General features: G+C 38.6%; 1 protein-coding gene across 4 annotated transcripts in view; it reads left to right on the top strand.

Moving 5' to 3' along the window:
- The window catches only part of NCKAP1 (NCK associated protein 1), a 60,872-nt gene that overhangs the window by 24,572 nt on the left and 19,828 nt on the right, over window positions 1-16,472 (top strand). For all 4 annotated transcript variants that reach the window (XM_032693817.1, XM_032693816.1, XM_032693819.1 and 1 more), the window contains 14 exons: window positions 2,771-2,908; window positions 3,597-3,645; window positions 4,126-4,282; window positions 4,982-5,038; window positions 5,564-5,660; window positions 5,880-5,986; window positions 7,047-7,179; window positions 8,451-8,532; window positions 8,977-9,035; window positions 9,616-9,761; window positions 10,283-10,415; window positions 12,105-12,224; window positions 12,492-12,631; window positions 14,401-14,532. In XM_032693817.1, the coding sequence (XP_032549708.1) occupies window positions 2,771-2,908; window positions 3,597-3,645; window positions 4,126-4,282; window positions 4,982-5,038; window positions 5,564-5,660; window positions 5,880-5,986; window positions 7,047-7,179; window positions 8,451-8,532; window positions 8,977-9,035; window positions 9,616-9,761; window positions 10,283-10,415; window positions 12,105-12,224; window positions 12,492-12,631; window positions 14,401-14,532 (1,550 nt within the window). The remainder of the gene's footprint in view (window positions 1-2,770; window positions 2,909-3,596; window positions 3,646-4,125; window positions 4,283-4,981; window positions 5,039-5,563; window positions 5,661-5,879; window positions 5,987-7,046; window positions 7,180-8,450; window positions 8,533-8,976; window positions 9,036-9,615; window positions 9,762-10,282; window positions 10,416-12,104; window positions 12,225-12,491; window positions 12,632-14,400; window positions 14,533-16,472) is intronic.

Raw genomic sequence — 16,472 nt, forward strand, 5'->3', positions numbered from 1 at the left:
AAAGGAAAGGCAAGGAAAGCCTCCATTCTTTATTGGACACAAGGGGGAATATAGTCACCGAAGATGAGGTAAAGGCTGAGGTACTTAACACCTTCTTTGCCTCAGTTTTCAACAAGACGACAGGTTGTCCTCAGGACAAGTGGCCTCTGGAGCTGGTAGACAGAGACAGGGAGCTGAATAGCCCCCTGTAATCCAGGAGGGAACAGTTAGTGACCTGCTGAGCCACTTGGATCCTCACAAGTCTATGGGACCAGATGGGATCCACCCAAGGGTGATGAGGGAGATGGTGGAAGAGCTCACCAAACCGCTCTCCATCATCTACCAACAGTCCTGGATCACTGGGGAGGTCCCAGATCCACTTCCAATCAGAAGTTGGCCAGTGTGACACCCATCCATAAGAAGGGCTGGAAGGAGGACCCAGGAAACTACAGGCCAGTCAGCCTGACCTCAGTGCCTGGCAAGGTTATGGAGCAGATCATCCTGAGTGCAATCATGCAGCACCTACAAGGTGGACAAGGGATCAGACCCAGAGAACACGGGTTTAGGAGGGGCAGGTCCTGCCTTACCAACCTGATCTCCTTTTATGATCAGGTGACCCACCTGGTGGATGAGGGGCAGGCTGTGGGTGTGGTCTGTCTGGACTTCAGCACTTCAGCAAAGCCTTTGACACCGTCTCCCACAGCAAACTCCTGGAAAAGCTGGCAACCCATGGCTTGCACAGGGGCACTCTGTGCTGGCTTAGGAACTGGCTGGAGGGCTGGGCCCAGAGGGTGGTGATGAATGGTGCTGCATCCAGTTGGTGTCTGATCACCAGTGGTGTCCCCAGGGATCGGTGTTGGGCCCAGTCCTGTTTTAACACCTCTGTTGATGATCTGGATGAGGGGATGGAGTGTACCATCAGCACATTTGCAGATGACACCAAGTTGAGGGGAGTGTCAGTCTGCTGGAGTCTAGGAGGGCTCTGCAGAGGGACCTGGACAGGATGAATAGATGGGCTGAATCCAGTGATATGATGTGTAACAAGGCCACATGCCAGATCCTGCACTTTGGCCACAACAACCCCCTGTAGCAGTACAGACTGGGGACAGAGTGGCTGGAGAGTGACCAGACAGAAGGGGACCAGTGGGTGCTGAACATAAGCCAGAGTGTGTCCAGGTGGCCAAGAAGGCCAATGGCATCCTGGCCTGGATCAGGAACAGTGTGGCCAGCAGGACCAGGGAAGTGATTCTTCCCCTGTACTCAGCACTGGTGAGGCCACACCTTGAGTGCTGTGTCCAGTTTTGGGCCCCTCAGTTCAGGAAGGATATTGAGGTGCTGGAGCAGGTCCAGAGAAGGGCAACAAGGCTGGTGAAGGGACTGGAGCACAAGTCCTATGAGGAGAGGCTGAGGGAGCTGGGGTTGTTCAGCCTGGAGAAGAGGAGGCTCAGGGGAGATCTCATCACTGTCTACAGCTCCCTGAAAGGAGGCTGTAGCCAGCTGGGGGTTGGCTGCTTCTCCCAGGCAACCAGCAGTAGGACAAGAGGGCACAGTCTTAAGCTGCACTGGAGGAGGTTTAGGTTAGACATTAGGAAGAAGTTCTTTACAGAGGGAGTGCTTGGGCCTTACAATGGGCTGCCCAGGGAGGTGGTGGAGGTACCATCCCTGGAGGTATTTAAGAAGTGCCACTGGATGTGGCACTCAGTCCCATGGTCTAGTTGACAAGGTGGTGTTGGGTGGAAGGTTGAACTTGATGATCTCAGAGGTATTTTCCAACCTAATTGATTCTGTGATTCTATGTCCCTAAGTGTTCTGGAGTGAAATAGTTTTGAATACTTCTAATTTGTCTAAATAATCTGCGATGTTATTTTTGTTACGCTTCCCTTCAAGTGATTCTTGTCTTGTTAAGAAGTCTTATTTAGCTAAGGATCTCATTGGAAAATAATCTTTTCTGGTGCACATTTTAGCAAAGATGCTTCACTTTTCGGTATTATCTCTTGTATTTAATAGCAAACCAATCCTTTCCCTTGAAATGTTTTGTAAAAGCTGCCTTTTGCTCTGATTTTTTGCTCTTGTGCTAGAGGTATAAATTGAGGTCAGGGATCCCTCCAGGCACTGTGCTATAGAAACACATTCTTGGGTAGCACTTGTGGAATTGCACACTTAGGTTGTCCCTCTATCATCTCACTGCTTCGCAGCAAACCTGACAGTTGTTTAGTCCTTTGCTTTAGCTTCCTCACATGACTTTGGTTTTTTTGCTTGAGTGACCTTCTCTGCTGTCACAACAGTCTCTGCTCAGCCCTGGCTCTCTTGAGGATTCATGCAAGCACCACTATTGTTACAAAAGTAATGGAAAAGACGTAGGATACACTTACCTGGATAAGCTTAATTTGTTATGAAGATGCTCCTGTAGACAGTATCTGCTCAAATAATTATAATTTGCTACCAAAGGGGGAAGGACATAGAAAATAATGTGGCAGAGAAGGGAATAACACAATAATTGGGATGCTTGAAGAAATAATGAATAATTCCAGTTGTAAGTGACAGGGTTGTTGTCCCCTATTGATTTGGTTTTTTTCCCCCATGTCCTGTAATTCTGAGCTCTGCATCCTTCCTTTAGCCTGGAATAGTCTTTTATATGTTAAACTACATACAATGGGTTTTAACCTCAAGTTTAGTTTCAGAACTAGCTCAGTGGAATGTTTTGATAATTGTGAGTTATAATGCTGAGAAAACACCCGTACTGATAAAATAGTACTAACCATTCAAACTAATCATTACCCTCCTTTTTTAGTCCCTTTCAGATGCTCTGATTTCACTCCAGATGGTCTATCCTCGACGAAATCTCTCAGCTGACCAGTGGAGAAATGCACAACTACTGAGCCTCATCAGTGCCCCCAGTACAATGCTTAATCCTGCACAGTCTGACACAGTATGACCTTTTAATTTGCATTATATGATACAGTTAAGCAATGTTTTCTGTAAAATAGTTTTCTGCTGGATTATCTCTTATGTGACTGTTGATCAGAGAAGTAAATAGGCTCACTGGGAGAACTGAATAATTCAGTACTAGGGAAAAGTTTCCTTGCATTAAGTAAAGCTTCTCTTACATTAGCTCGTGCCTTCATTTCCGGTATTTAAAAATCAGAAAATGAAGGGAAGCAATGCTAACTTCTGCAGTGTAGAGGGAGGGAATCCGGTGTACTGTCTCAGGTGTTTGTGAGCCAAGAGGCTGGAAATCACAACTGGTACTTCCTTTGAAATTTGTGTTTACACTTGCCACCTCAGTTGTGATGTGAATGGTTATTGTTCTGAAAAAAACCAAAGCATGAGCAGCTGTCAAGTACTGATTAGTATACATCAAATGCCTTTTTAAATATAGTGTTTGTTGAAATCAGACATTTGACAAAATTTGTTCGGGGTGTTGGAGGGTATGGAAGTTCATTTAATGTTCAAACCCTGTTTCTAAAGCATTGAAACAGTGCCCTGTTAGTGATCAGCAGCAGTCTGGTCATCAGCATTTAAGGCTTTGTATGTCCCTTTTTGCTAAAAACTACTTCTCATTAAATGTATTGTCTTTTATATAATTGGTGTGCTACAAATTATGGGTTTTTTAACAGATGCCATGCGAGTACCTCTCTCTGGATGCAATGGAGAAATGGATCATTTGTGAGTAAAATATTCTGAAACAACTCGTGGTTGTGTTAAAAAAATAACATTTAAAAGACTACTTACTTTTGTATACTGTGCAAAATCTGTTGTATTCAAATGAGATTCTGGAGAACTTGATTAAATCTGATTTGTATGTATCACTTTTACATTGCAGTGAAGTGAGAATTGAACATGTGCTGCTGGAATGGAGTCTGTCATTAGTTTATTCCACACTTTGACTGAAAGTGAGGGCTTTAGTATTTGTGATGAAAATAGCCAAGTACTGTCAACATGAAGTAGTTCATGTTACAAAAATGTTGCAAAAATATTACGAAAATACCTCCTAGAAGCATGAGGGGTATTTTTTTATGTGATCCATTAAAGAGTTTATTAATGATCTGTGTGAACTATTTAAGAGAAAATGCATAATCATCTCATTGTTCTCTTACTGTCTTTGTGCATCTGGTTTGTGACATACATCAATGTGAACTTCTGAAGTTGGATTTATTTTGTGCCATGGAATCCTAAATAGTGATGCTACAGCTTTGAACCTTTGGAAACTTGCACTTCAAAGCAGCTCTTGCTTGGCTCTGTTTCGAGATGAAGTATTCCATATTCACAAAGCTGCAGAAGACTTGTTTGTAAACATAAGAGGGTAAGTTTTAATTCAACTTTTATTCTTTCAGAACCTCTGTTAAAAATACCATATTTCTTGAAGAACTGTTTTAAAAATATTCTGCTTCACTAAAGTTCTGCTTATTATGCAAACATTTTTGCTTGATATCTTGACTATTTCTTTAAATGCATAACTTTTAAGGACCTGATTCCATAACCACCACACCTTTTCTTTGTCTCAGTTCTGAAAAAGTCTCGTGAATCAGTCTCTGAAATGACAACAGTTAAAAGTAATGATCTTGTGTAAAAAAAAAAAAAAAAAGGTGTCTCTGCCCACAGCAGAGAGGTTGGAACTAGATGGTCTTTAAGGTCTCTTCCAACCCAAACCATTCTATGATTCTGAAATTCTATAATCTTGACCTTGTGAAGGGAAATGATGTTACAAATGTAGAGCTTGCTTGAAAAATTGCATCTGGCTACCACTTTCTGCAGTATATGATGTAAAAACTCAGAAACAAAGTTGTGAGTTCTACCAGCAGCATTAGGAGCACTTCAGAAGAGTTTTTTTTTTGTTTGAGTGACCAGTTTCGGCATTTAGCTCTGATTAGGGAAATAAGTCTCATGAGCTTTTTGCTGTGTCCTGCTTGCTACAACATTGCAACTCCTCGAGTTGCACTCAGGTCTCGCTGAACTGTGCTGCTGATTCTTATTGCCCTGTTGGGTTGGTTTTCTCTTGCAGCTACAACAAGCGAATTAATGACATCAGAGAGTGCAAAGAAGCCGCTGTTTCACATGCGTAAGTGTCTTACAGAGTTTTCCTGACTGACTTCAGTGTTGGTTTTCTTAAAACAAAGTTATAAAGAATATATAAAAGGGATTCGTTGAATGCTGAATTACTTGTTCATTTTCTAATGAGATCCTCTTTTAAATCTGGATTTGCTTAATACCATTACCAAGTTAACTTCCCAAGTTTTAGATTAGTTTTCAAATTATCTGGATGGCAGCATTTAGTTTATTCTTTAGTTTCTTTTTGTCTGACTACTTAATGAGAATGCAAATTAAATAGAAATGTTGTAATGGTGTCAAATGCACATCACAGAGGAGGGGCAGAGAACTTGGGGGTCAAATTTATTGATACTTTGGGAATATACAGTGTTGGTGATGGGGATGCCAATTTAAGTTGAACCACATTCTTCAAAATTCTGAACTTGTAAAGTTGATATAATGTAATCTGCCTATGCTTGGGCTTAAATGTTGTAGAAAATCAGATGTTCTGTGGCTAGCACAGTGGATGATGTCTGGGATTGTTCTCTTGATGCAGCGGTTCAATGCACAGAGAGAGACGCAAGTTTTTACGTTCTGCACTCAAAGAGCTGGCCACTGTCTTGTCTGATCAGCCAGGCCTGCTGGGCCCCAAGGTAATGATGCCTCTTATGCTTTGCATTGGTACAGTCTCACAGTGTATTTCTCAGTGGTAGTACCACATTGAGTTTGTTTGGGGGGGGGGAAAAATCCCACACTTCACTCTAAGAAAACCTACTTAGTTTTCTAAATACTTTGGTTTTAGAGACTGGTTGCACAAGCTGTCCCAACTATTGTGTGTATCTATGAGCTTGTCAACAATTTTTCTTTTTCAGGCACTTTTTGTATTTATGGCATTATCCTTTGCTCGTGATGAAATTATTTGGCTCCTACGTCACGCAGATAATATGCCAAAGAAGAGCGCAGATGACTTCATAGATAAGTATGTGCATTTTCAGTGTTATACCCTAAATATTAGAATTTCACAGGCAAAATACATTTCAAGGCAAAGGAACCTCAGAAAAGGATGGCTATATAGAAGAGTTGAGACTGTGCAGAAAACTTTTACCTGGGAATATTAAGCTTCCCATCAGAATAGAAAACTAAAAGTACTGCCTTAGAAACTGGAGCACATCAGTAAAAATTAACTTATAAAATAAAAGTATTTTATGTAAGTCTTGTACCTTTTTATTTTGAATAAGCAAAAACAAAGTTTTATCATGTGTCTTTGGTGTTACTGATTTTGCGTTGATAAATCAGTGGAGGAGGTAAGAAAACTGTCGAAAAGCTTAATTTGTGGATTTGTAGAAGGTCTCTTGTAGTAAAACTGTCTTTCAAACAGTTTTTGAAATACAACTAAGCTTTCTTTATGTAATTTATGACTGCATGAATGTCACCATAAACAGATGATAAAAATGACAAAGGTGATTACATGATCTTACAAATGTGGACAGGCAGGAAACTTTGATTTGTTCTCAAGATTATTGAACACAAGGTTGAACTGAAGGACTGCAGGACTTTAAACATGTGACAATCACAAGGCCATTTCTAGCTTCACTGGATTTAGATCCTAAGGAATGATGAAGATTCCAGAGCCTCTCTGAAACAACCTGTGCAACTATTGACCAACCTCATTTCTTGAAAAAAAAAAAAAATACAGAAAAGCAGTTATTACAGTTGTATTTTTCAGGTGTAACCACTTTTTGAGAAAAACATTTTTTCAAATTGAGCATTACAAAAGGGCTTCTTAATCAAAAAAGAGTGATGAATAGTTATACAAACCTTTAAGGGTTACTGTGGTGGTATCCTGCAAACTTACCCCCTGTTGGGTGGATTTGACCTTGCAGAGAAAATGACCCTTGTAAGCTCCTTTTACGATGTGAACAAATATTTGCATACAGAAATTACCTATTGATAATTGTTTTAAAAGCAAGGTATAGGAGGAAATACCCTTGAGAAGCATTACACTGATAGAAATTGGGTTTTTTTGCCTTCTTGACTAGGCACATAGCCGAGCTAATATTCTACATGGAGGAGCTCCGAGCACACGTGCGGAAATACGGCCCAGTGATGCAGAGATACTACGTGCAGTATCTCTCTGGCTTTGATGCTGTGGTCTTAAATGAGCTTGTGCAGGTATAGCAGCACTGGGGTTCTGGGTTCTCAAATGCAAATTTTAAAAAGGGCTCTTTGTCCAAAGTGACTTCATGAAATGCCTCTTGGTTTGTGGGTTTTGATGAACATTACAGAATAAAGCAAGTTACTGTTTAATTCTAGGATATGGAGTTGTGCTTTTAGTTTCTGTATAGAATCATAGAATATCCTGAGTTGGAAGGGACCCACAAAGATCATCCAAGTCCAAGTCCTGGTCCTGCACAGGACCATCCCCAAGGGTAACACCATGTGCCTGAGAGCATCATCCAAATGCTTCTTGAACTCAGCCAGGCTTGGGGCTGAGACCTCTTCCCTGGGGAGCCTGTTCCAGTGCCCAACCACCCTCTGGGTGAAAAACCTTTTCCTAATGCACAATCTAAATGTCCCCTGACCCAGCTTCATAACTCTTATGAATGGTGTGAATTCATATGTATAGGTATTCATATAAGAATACTTTGTTATTATCAAGCACTGTTATGTTTAGAAACAGTGCAACAGGTACTGTCACTGAAGGGAGTTGTAGAAACTTTTTCACATTTAGCTCAACCAAGAAATTATAAACTTTCTGAACTGCTTTGGTTTCATTCCCTAGTGACCCCACTAGATGGAGCCCAAACTGAAACAAGAATAAAAAATGGGCTTGAATTTTAGTTGTCATTAATTCGTAACAGGTATCAAGCATGAGACTAGACAAGTGATTGAGTGGTAATTTGGGGTTTTTTCAACCTTTAGGTTAAAATGTCAGTCATTGCTGGAATTAAGAGAAACTTCTATATTGTATTATTTGATAGAAATATGATCCTATTAGTTGCTGAAAAGATTTATGTTGTATTTTGTAAAATTTGACAGCCTGATAGGCCATTTTTCAGGTGAAGTCAGTGTTAGTGGAAAAAAGTTTTGAGAGGGTTTCTTGGAAGCAAAGTGATGCTGAAATGGGCTCCATTGTATCCTGGCATGGCCAGGTTTTCTTTGCCTACAGGACAGAAAATACATAGCTGCATTTACTGACAGATTTTCCTATTTTGAGCAGCTGTTGGTTTGAAAGCAAACTTTCCTAGGTATTTGTCACCAACCAATGAATTAAAAAGTGAAAGCTTTTAATTTAGAAGCTTTAAATGGCACTATTTGAAATATTCTATCAATTCCATCGATTAAGTTAAAGTTTTTGTCACAGTATAGCTGATAAATGGGGCATAGGTGCTGACATTGTTTCATAAACCATATAATAATAATAGCAACAACATTTATTTTAGAATCTTTCAGTGTGCCCAGAGGATGAATCAATCATCATGTCCTCTTTTGTAAACACAATGACCTCACTAAGTGTGAAACAAGGTAAGTTTAAACTGAACTTGGAAAAATGATAACAGACTGGCAGATTCCATCAATTTTGGTTCATGCAATCAGTAGAAGCAGATAACTTGTATGAACTGCTTGTGTTCCCTTGTTTCTCTTTTGTTACTCTATCTGCTTCTTGTAGTGTATCCCTTTTCCAGGGCAGTTCCCTTCAGATAGGTAGTAATATATTTTAAAAATTCATGTATTCTAATATATTTTTTATATTTAATAATAGAAAAGTTATTACACATATTTCCACATAAATATTTTAATTTCTATTAGCATGATTGTCTGGATGAAAACTTTTGAGTAAAAGCATGAGGTTTATTACCCAAATAATTCTTTAGTCCTTTGGGGTTTTTTAGAAGATCTGATATAGTATATCTGAATTTGTAGTTGTTTTCCTAAAGGTTTTCTGTTCTGTATTTTTCCCTGATGCAGTTGAAGATGGAGAGGTATTTGACTTCAGAGGAATGAGATTAGATTGGTTTAGATTGCAGGTAAGACTTGGTAAATATACATACCACGTCACTAACTTAAAGCCTAAATGTAAAAAAATTACTGCTCTTCTGGATTGCTCTCAGACTGCAAGTGACAGGCTGTCTAAAAATAACCTACTCTTAAAAATCAAACAAATATTGAAATAGATAATTTGCTACATTTTGATATAACTTTGCTTTGCATAATTTTTGCAAATCATCCTTTGGGGTGTTTATAGCAGTTCAGAAATAGAAGGTGTTGAGGCTAAGCAGTTTGGTGGCTGTGTGGGGTGTGATTCAGTCTGCCCACGTTGTTAAGGGAGGGCTTACAAGTGCACATTTGTGTTTTGTCAATAGATTTGGTTTACAGTTTATCTGTGAATTGCTGTCACAGTCAAATGATATTTGGAGACTTCACTGAAAGTCAGTTTGCTGGTTTTTTTCAATCTCTAGTGGAAACATAAAAGTTTTAAGTCTGTGCACAGTCTTCCAGTACACAGGTGTCTTGTGCATAGCACAAACAGAAATGGGCAATAGCAATGGAATTTGAAAAAAAGCAGCTGCACATGTAACAGCAGATTTTTTTTGTGTGTCTTTCCAGGCCTACACCAGTGTTTCTAAAGCTTCGCTTGGTCTTGCGGACCACAGAGAACTAGGAAAAATGATGAACACAATCATTTTCCACACGAAAATGGTAGATTCTTTGGTGGAGATGTTGGTGGAAACCTCAGATCTTTCTATATTTTGGTATGCTACTAAACTGACCCTACAAGTTTTTTATTATTTCTTGATTGATTTGTCCTTGCAAGTGTAACTTTTAAATGGCAAAATTCATAGGAAGATAGGCCAGTGGGAGAATAAACTGGGATTTCTGGTTTCCAGCAAAAGTAGTTTGAAAAAGGTATTTCTGAACATCTATTAGAGAGAGTCTTCAAGCAGTAGCATAAGTCATCTAGGCTCATTTGCAGATTCTTCATTAATACATTTTGCAAAACGTGCAAGTTTTTGCAGTCCCTGTGTGGCAAACGTCAGAATAAAAATATGATAATGATGATAATAATAATAGGGATGTGCAAATAAAATGCATAAGAAGTGAATGCAGAAAACAAATGTTGAAAAAAATTATTAAAGCACGGGGCAGTTCTTGGTATAACTACAAATTGGCGCTAGTAGCATATTTGATTTCTGTGAAGTAAACTTAATTTGCAGCAAAATTATGTATGTATTGCATTTAAATGTCTGATTAATAACTGACTTTTTCTGACCAGTTTTTATAGTCGTGCTTTTGAGAAGATGTTTCAGCAGTGTTTGGAGCTTCCCTCTCAATCAAGATACTCAATTGCATTCCCACTGCTTTGTACTCACTTTATGAGCTGTACCCATGAACTGTGCCCTGAAGAGGTAATTTTTAAATACATTTCCTTGTTATTTTCACCTGTCATTCAAAGTAGAGTGAACTAGAGCTGACCACTGCAAGAAGGTGTTTGTTATGGCAAAATAAAATTTGAGGGAGGAGAGTGGTAAAAATGGAAGTAAAACAAATAGATACCTTGTTACGTGATTCTTCACCTACAGATCTCAAAATCCTTTTGTGAAGTTAGAAGGTATTATCATCTTTGCTTTGAAGAGAGATTAGCTAAGGTACAAATGTTAGATGACTTTGCTGGTGTCATTCAGGTTTAGATGCTAATAAATTCCATATGCCTGTTAAAACTTAGAAGCAACAGTTTTTCCTGTCAAATGGTTTATAATTTCATAGTTAGGAAAAGGAAATAGGAGGTGGAGGGGGGCTCTGTATGGCTTATTATAAATAGTGTTTCTTCAGTAAGAAAAAAAAATAATCCTAAATGATACACAATATAATGCAAGCATTTGCTTTGGTAAGAGCTGGGCGATGCAAGCCCTTGTTGGTTAGAGTTAAAAATAAAAAAATACAGTGTTGCTTGATCCTTTGTTTGAGTCTGAGGAAATTCTTTCTATTTCTGCTGTAACCAAGTAGATCCTTTTGTACATTTCCTGTATGTGCGTTGACTTTGGAATTACTCTGGGATTAACTTGGCCGTTTATATGTAGTGCTCATGAAAGTGTGTTTTCATTCTTAACAGTGCTCATCTGAAACAATGAGATTAATATGATTTATTGTAATACGCACAATATGGATTTTTCTTATTTAAACATTAAATTCTTTTCTGCTAAACTTCATTGCAGTAGTATGTCTGTATCGTCATTTCCCTTGTATGCTTTGCTTTAAACAGCTGCAAATGCTATTTATAGTAGACAGCCAGTAAAAGGTTTCCAGGAAAGCTTCCCTTCAGGACAAGAGATGTCTTTGAGAACAATTATAGTAACAGTAAAGCATCAGTAGCCAAAGTCCACTGGACACCAGTTACTGTTCATTCAGCTGCAACAAGCACATTTTGTCACAGCCAGCAGAACTCAGAATTCAATGTCTGAATTGTATGACTTAGCAACTATTATCATTTTGGAAAAATAACCTTGGCTGGGCTGTGTACAGTGTGTGCTAGCGTAGCTGTAAAGGAAACATCAGTGGTGAAAGGAAGATTTCAGCGAGACAGAGGCTGTGCTTGTGCAGATCCAGTGACAAAGGAACTGAATCCAGAAATTAATGCAGCAGGGCTTCATTATTGACTTTTTCAGTGGTCTGAAAGACACTGCTTTCTCTTATAGCTTGAGCTGCATGCTCTTTTGCCCATAGATTTAGTGCTGGCACAAATTAATGAAGAGGACATTCAGAGAGACCTTGGTAATTGGACACGTTAAAGTAGGTTTGCTCCAAAATTAAGCATGAAAACCTACTTGTTAAAAATCTTTTTTTACCTCCTTTTACAGAAAATATTTTTAATGATAGTATGTCATGTCGGTGACTTTGACAATGTCATGGTTCAAATTGCTTCCAAAGAGAAATAATATCCCAGTGTCAATATTATTGAGGGCTAATTAATTTATTATTCCTCATACCCTGGTTATATGACTCAGTGAACTGTTCTCTTGCGTACAGTGTGGTTTGTGTGTTAGTCGTGGGACTGATGGGAAACTGAAAATCCTGCTTCCATTTATCCCTTTTAACAGAGACATCATATTGGTGATCGTAGCCTTTCCTTGTGTAACATGTTCTTGGATGAAATGGCTAAGCAAGCTCGAAATCTTATCACAGACATTTGCACAGAACAATGTACATTGAGTGACCAGGTGAGTGTGGTTGTGTCTATTTTAATTCTCCTTTGAGATTTTTCTCAGTTCAACTTTCTGAATTTTTAGGGTTCTGCTTCCTGTTCACTTTTTTTCTCTGTGTTTTGGGGCAGTTTTCTTTTATGAAATTCAAGGTAGTTTGAAAAAGAATTTTTAATACTAGAATTGTGTAGTTCTTAGTCAAAGGAAGCATGTGTAACTTCTGTTATGAAGTCTGCTAAAAAATGGGATTTTAATTTGGAGGACCTATTTCTTTTTGTTTATTAGTTGCTGCCAAAGCATTGTGCCAAAACTATCAGTCAAGCAGTGAACAAGAAGTCAAAAAAACAGACTGGCAAGAAAGGAGAACCTGAAAGGGAGAAACCAGGAGTAGAAAGCATGAGGAAAAACAGATTGGTTGTGACAAAGTAAGCCACCTCTTCTCTTCCTTGCACCTTGAATCCCAAGTCAAAACATATGTGTTTTACATACTGAATGCTTTTTGCTTTATTTTTTCAAGTTTAATTGACTGTAAATATGGCAGCTTAGTAGTTTGTGAGCATATGATGCTTCTGTACCTTGTATAGTGGCTGAGTTCTGTTACACAGAGCAATAGGAATGTGTGTCTCTTGAATTTATCCCCTTGGCTGTTTTCTTTCCTGAACAGAAAGGATCCCTTTGCTGTTGTAGCTAGGCTTCCTCAATAGTCATATTAATTGCTGTGGGAATGTGAGTACAAGGAGTGGATGGCATCTTTGATTCTGCCCTGCTTAGCACTGTTAAGTGTAGGCTGGGCAGACAGTTGTTGCTACTCTTTGGCTCCTTTGGCTCCTCTGTTGGCTACCTTTGTCTCCTGAGTTGGAGTTGTGGCTCTAGTGACTGCAGAAAAATTGAGAATAGCAATAAATCAATAGCAAAAGCAAAAAAAAAAAAAAACCAAACACCTGAAAGAAGAGGAAAGGTTAATAAATACAGTTTGGAGTGTAAGAGATGAGAGGGTAGGAATGGGTATAAGGTAGGTGTTAGGAGAGCTCAGGGGACAGGATGGTAGTGTGATAGAGTGTGAAGAGGAAGGAAACTAAAAGAAGGAAACAAGAAATGTTTAGTGTTGCGGCTGGGAGTGCCTAAACACACACACACACACACTGATGAAGGGGAAGTAGTTTTGCTACAGTTGCAACAACCAAACATCAGAGAACTGTTGTTGCCTTAAGACTGGGAGCCAAAAAAAATCTCCAGGCAAATTTAACTTAGTAGAGATAAGACAGAGAGCAGTCCTTTAATGAAGGCCTTCATGGTGCAAGGAGTACACCATGCAAGGAGATACTGTGTCCAGGGGTTCCACAGTTTATGGTGTTATCCATCCAATCCCAGAACTGTCTGCTCCCCAGATCCTCCCCCTGCCACGCCTCTTCAGAATTTGATTTGGGGGTCCTAAGACCCCTTTTGACCTCCTCTTCCTCTTCTTCCCAACACATTACCGTCCTTTGGAGCTTCTCCAAGGTTCTGAGCTCGAAGGTTTCTTTGTCTGTGATGGCATCTTGTTGTTCGGGCCTGGGGTGCAAATGTTCTTAGAATGAAGGCCTACCTTGGAAGGAGTCTAAACAAACTCAAAGAATTTAGAAAATGTGATATGAAATAGGGTAATAGAGTTGTAGTTTACACTTACCCAACCCTAAAGTGTGACAGACTATATAATTATGCTAAAAATCTACATTTGCTACACAGCTACTTTAAAATCTACAAAAAGCTAAAAATCCTAAAAATTCAAAGACATCACTGTAAAGATTAGAGAAGTTGAGAGAAAAGAGCTTACTTGTAGCTTAAGATTCCCTCCCCCAATGTTTTTTTTGTTTTTAGTACTGGCTCATGGCAAATATTACTTGTATTGCTAAGCTCAGTTAGGGAATAAACACCAATCTGTTCTTTTGAGGGGGGGAAAAAAAAAGACGTGTATATATATTAAAAAAATCTCATATCGCTCTACGTGATGCAGATCAATATGCAGGATGTGTTCTTAGCCAAAATACTGGTTTTAAATATGCTAGACAAGTGCCTCAAAGCAGAAGACAATAATGAAGAGTTAGACCTGTACCTGCTTTTGAGACCTTGTCCGTTCAGCGTGTGCTTTCCATGATAACGTGTGCTTATGTTACATTAAATGTTTTCCTTAATTTCCTGTTGTCTGTTCTTAAAGCCTGGACAAACTGCACACTGCACTTTCTGAGCTCTGCTTCTCAATCAATTATGTACCGAACATGGTGGTTTGGGAACACACATTTACCCCGAGGGAATATTTAACGTCTCACCTGGAAATCCGCTTTACCAAGTAAGAAATATTGTAGAGTTACAAGCATTGATGCACAAGATAATCCCTTGCTGATTTATGTTGGAAATACTGTATACTTACTACATTAAACAAGAGTTTAAAAGTGGCTTAAGAAAATGATGAGTAAAATTCCAACTAAATGATTATTAAGTTACATGTACAGACATAGACAATTGTCATTTCCTGTCTTAAAATGTGTTAAAATGCAAATCATCTGTTTAAGAGCCAGATCCTGCATTCCTAGTCCTATGTATTTTGTGGGAGTTGGTGACATCTGTCTATAGGCATTTATAAAGACTTATCTTCCCACCATTCTTTTGCACAGTGCTGGATTGTTTCGAGTGTTTGAGTTCACTTCCACTGCCTTGCTGAAAGGAAACCTAAAAATCAGAACTCAAGACCTGACAAAGCCAACTGAAAAGATGTTTTGGTTACTTTTTTTAACAAAAAAATGTTGCCAGTTAGTATTCCTGCCTGTTCTTACTTTGATCTTAACATCATTTTTTACAGAAATAGGCAAATGGCAGCTGCTGGAGAGGACTTCATTTTAAACCACCCAGCTATCCTAGATGTATTTTATGCCAAAAATTACTAGTTATATATTTCAAGCAGTCAAGACATAGTACATAGTATTAGGGCACTGGAGCATTCCAGTCTTTCAAGTAAGACCAGGTAGCATAAAAGTGAAGATAACTTCATGAAAGTCAGCTCTTATCTTCAGGTTTGTGAACTTAAACCAGTGTTGATCACTTGTGCTTATTTTAATTTTTTGCTTGTGAACTGGGGCTGAAGTGACAGGCAGATGACTGTCAGAGGCTGCTTTCCTTTTAGTTGCCTCATGAAAGAAATAAGACTTGTCAGCCAAACAAATTAAATGTTCCATTTATAATTATTTGTCAGATCTTTAAGTGGCATTTCTTTCAAAGGCTTACAGTTTCCCTTTTAACATAGTGTTTTACTGTTTGGATTTGTTTACTCTTTTAACCTGCTCATGTGTGATTGGACTAGAGCGATGCCACTTGATCTTGTTATTATACCAATTTTGAATTGATTTTGAAATAAGAGACTGCCTCAGAAGCAAACTGTTGGAAGTACTTATTTACATATATCGAAATAGCAGCAAAAGCATTACTTTAAATAATCTGATGTTCTCCTCCAGAATAACTCCTGTTCACCTCTGATGAAGGAAGGAATCTACCGATTTTGTTGTCGTTCTTGCTGTTCTTGCCTTTGAAAAGCACATACCACTTAAAAGCTTAGCTCTGAAAGTCTGAGACCATTATAAGCTTAAAGTGAACACTACAACAAGTATCTGTTTACTAAGAAGACTTTGCTTTTAATGACCCCATGATACTGTTTGCTTGAGGGCCTGGTTTCAGGGACATACTGACTCAAGCCCATGCCCCCTGTAAAAAGCAATACACAGTCCTTCATGCAGTTCTGCTCTAGCTTGAAAGCTTTCCTAATGTATAGAACATCTATTACTAGAAGCCTAGTTTTATTTATAGTGCGAATTTGAACCAATTAAAGTATGTCTGGACTTTTTGGTTAAAGATAAAAATCACTGTGTTAGCTAAAGGGAGATTTGTTTTTCATTAATAGGATTCCTATTTATTTACTTAACAGATATATTTTTAATTCATACCTTACTATAGGTATGTGGGTTTTCTACAGATATTTCAAACTAAAACTGTGACAGCAGCTTTGGTCAAATAATTTTTGCCTTAGTTAATATGCTTTGAACACTTCAATACATGATTGCATTTCCCAGAAGTTTTACATTTTAAGAGACTTTTAACAGTAATCTGTTTACCAAAATAGTTGTTGTCTAAGTCTTGTGCAGTGGGGATTGCTCATATGTATATATTCAAGGGGGGAAAAAAGCTTTACTGAAAAAAGGCTCGGTGAGTATTCTTAGTGTCACGAAATTTTTGCTGGAA

The sequence above is a fragment of the Chiroxiphia lanceolata genome, chromosome 7, assembly GCF_009829145.1.
Source record: "Chiroxiphia lanceolata isolate bChiLan1 chromosome 7, bChiLan1.pri, whole genome shotgun sequence".
In the NCBI taxonomy this organism is placed as follows: Eukaryota; Metazoa; Chordata; class Aves; order Passeriformes; family Pipridae; genus Chiroxiphia; species Chiroxiphia lanceolata.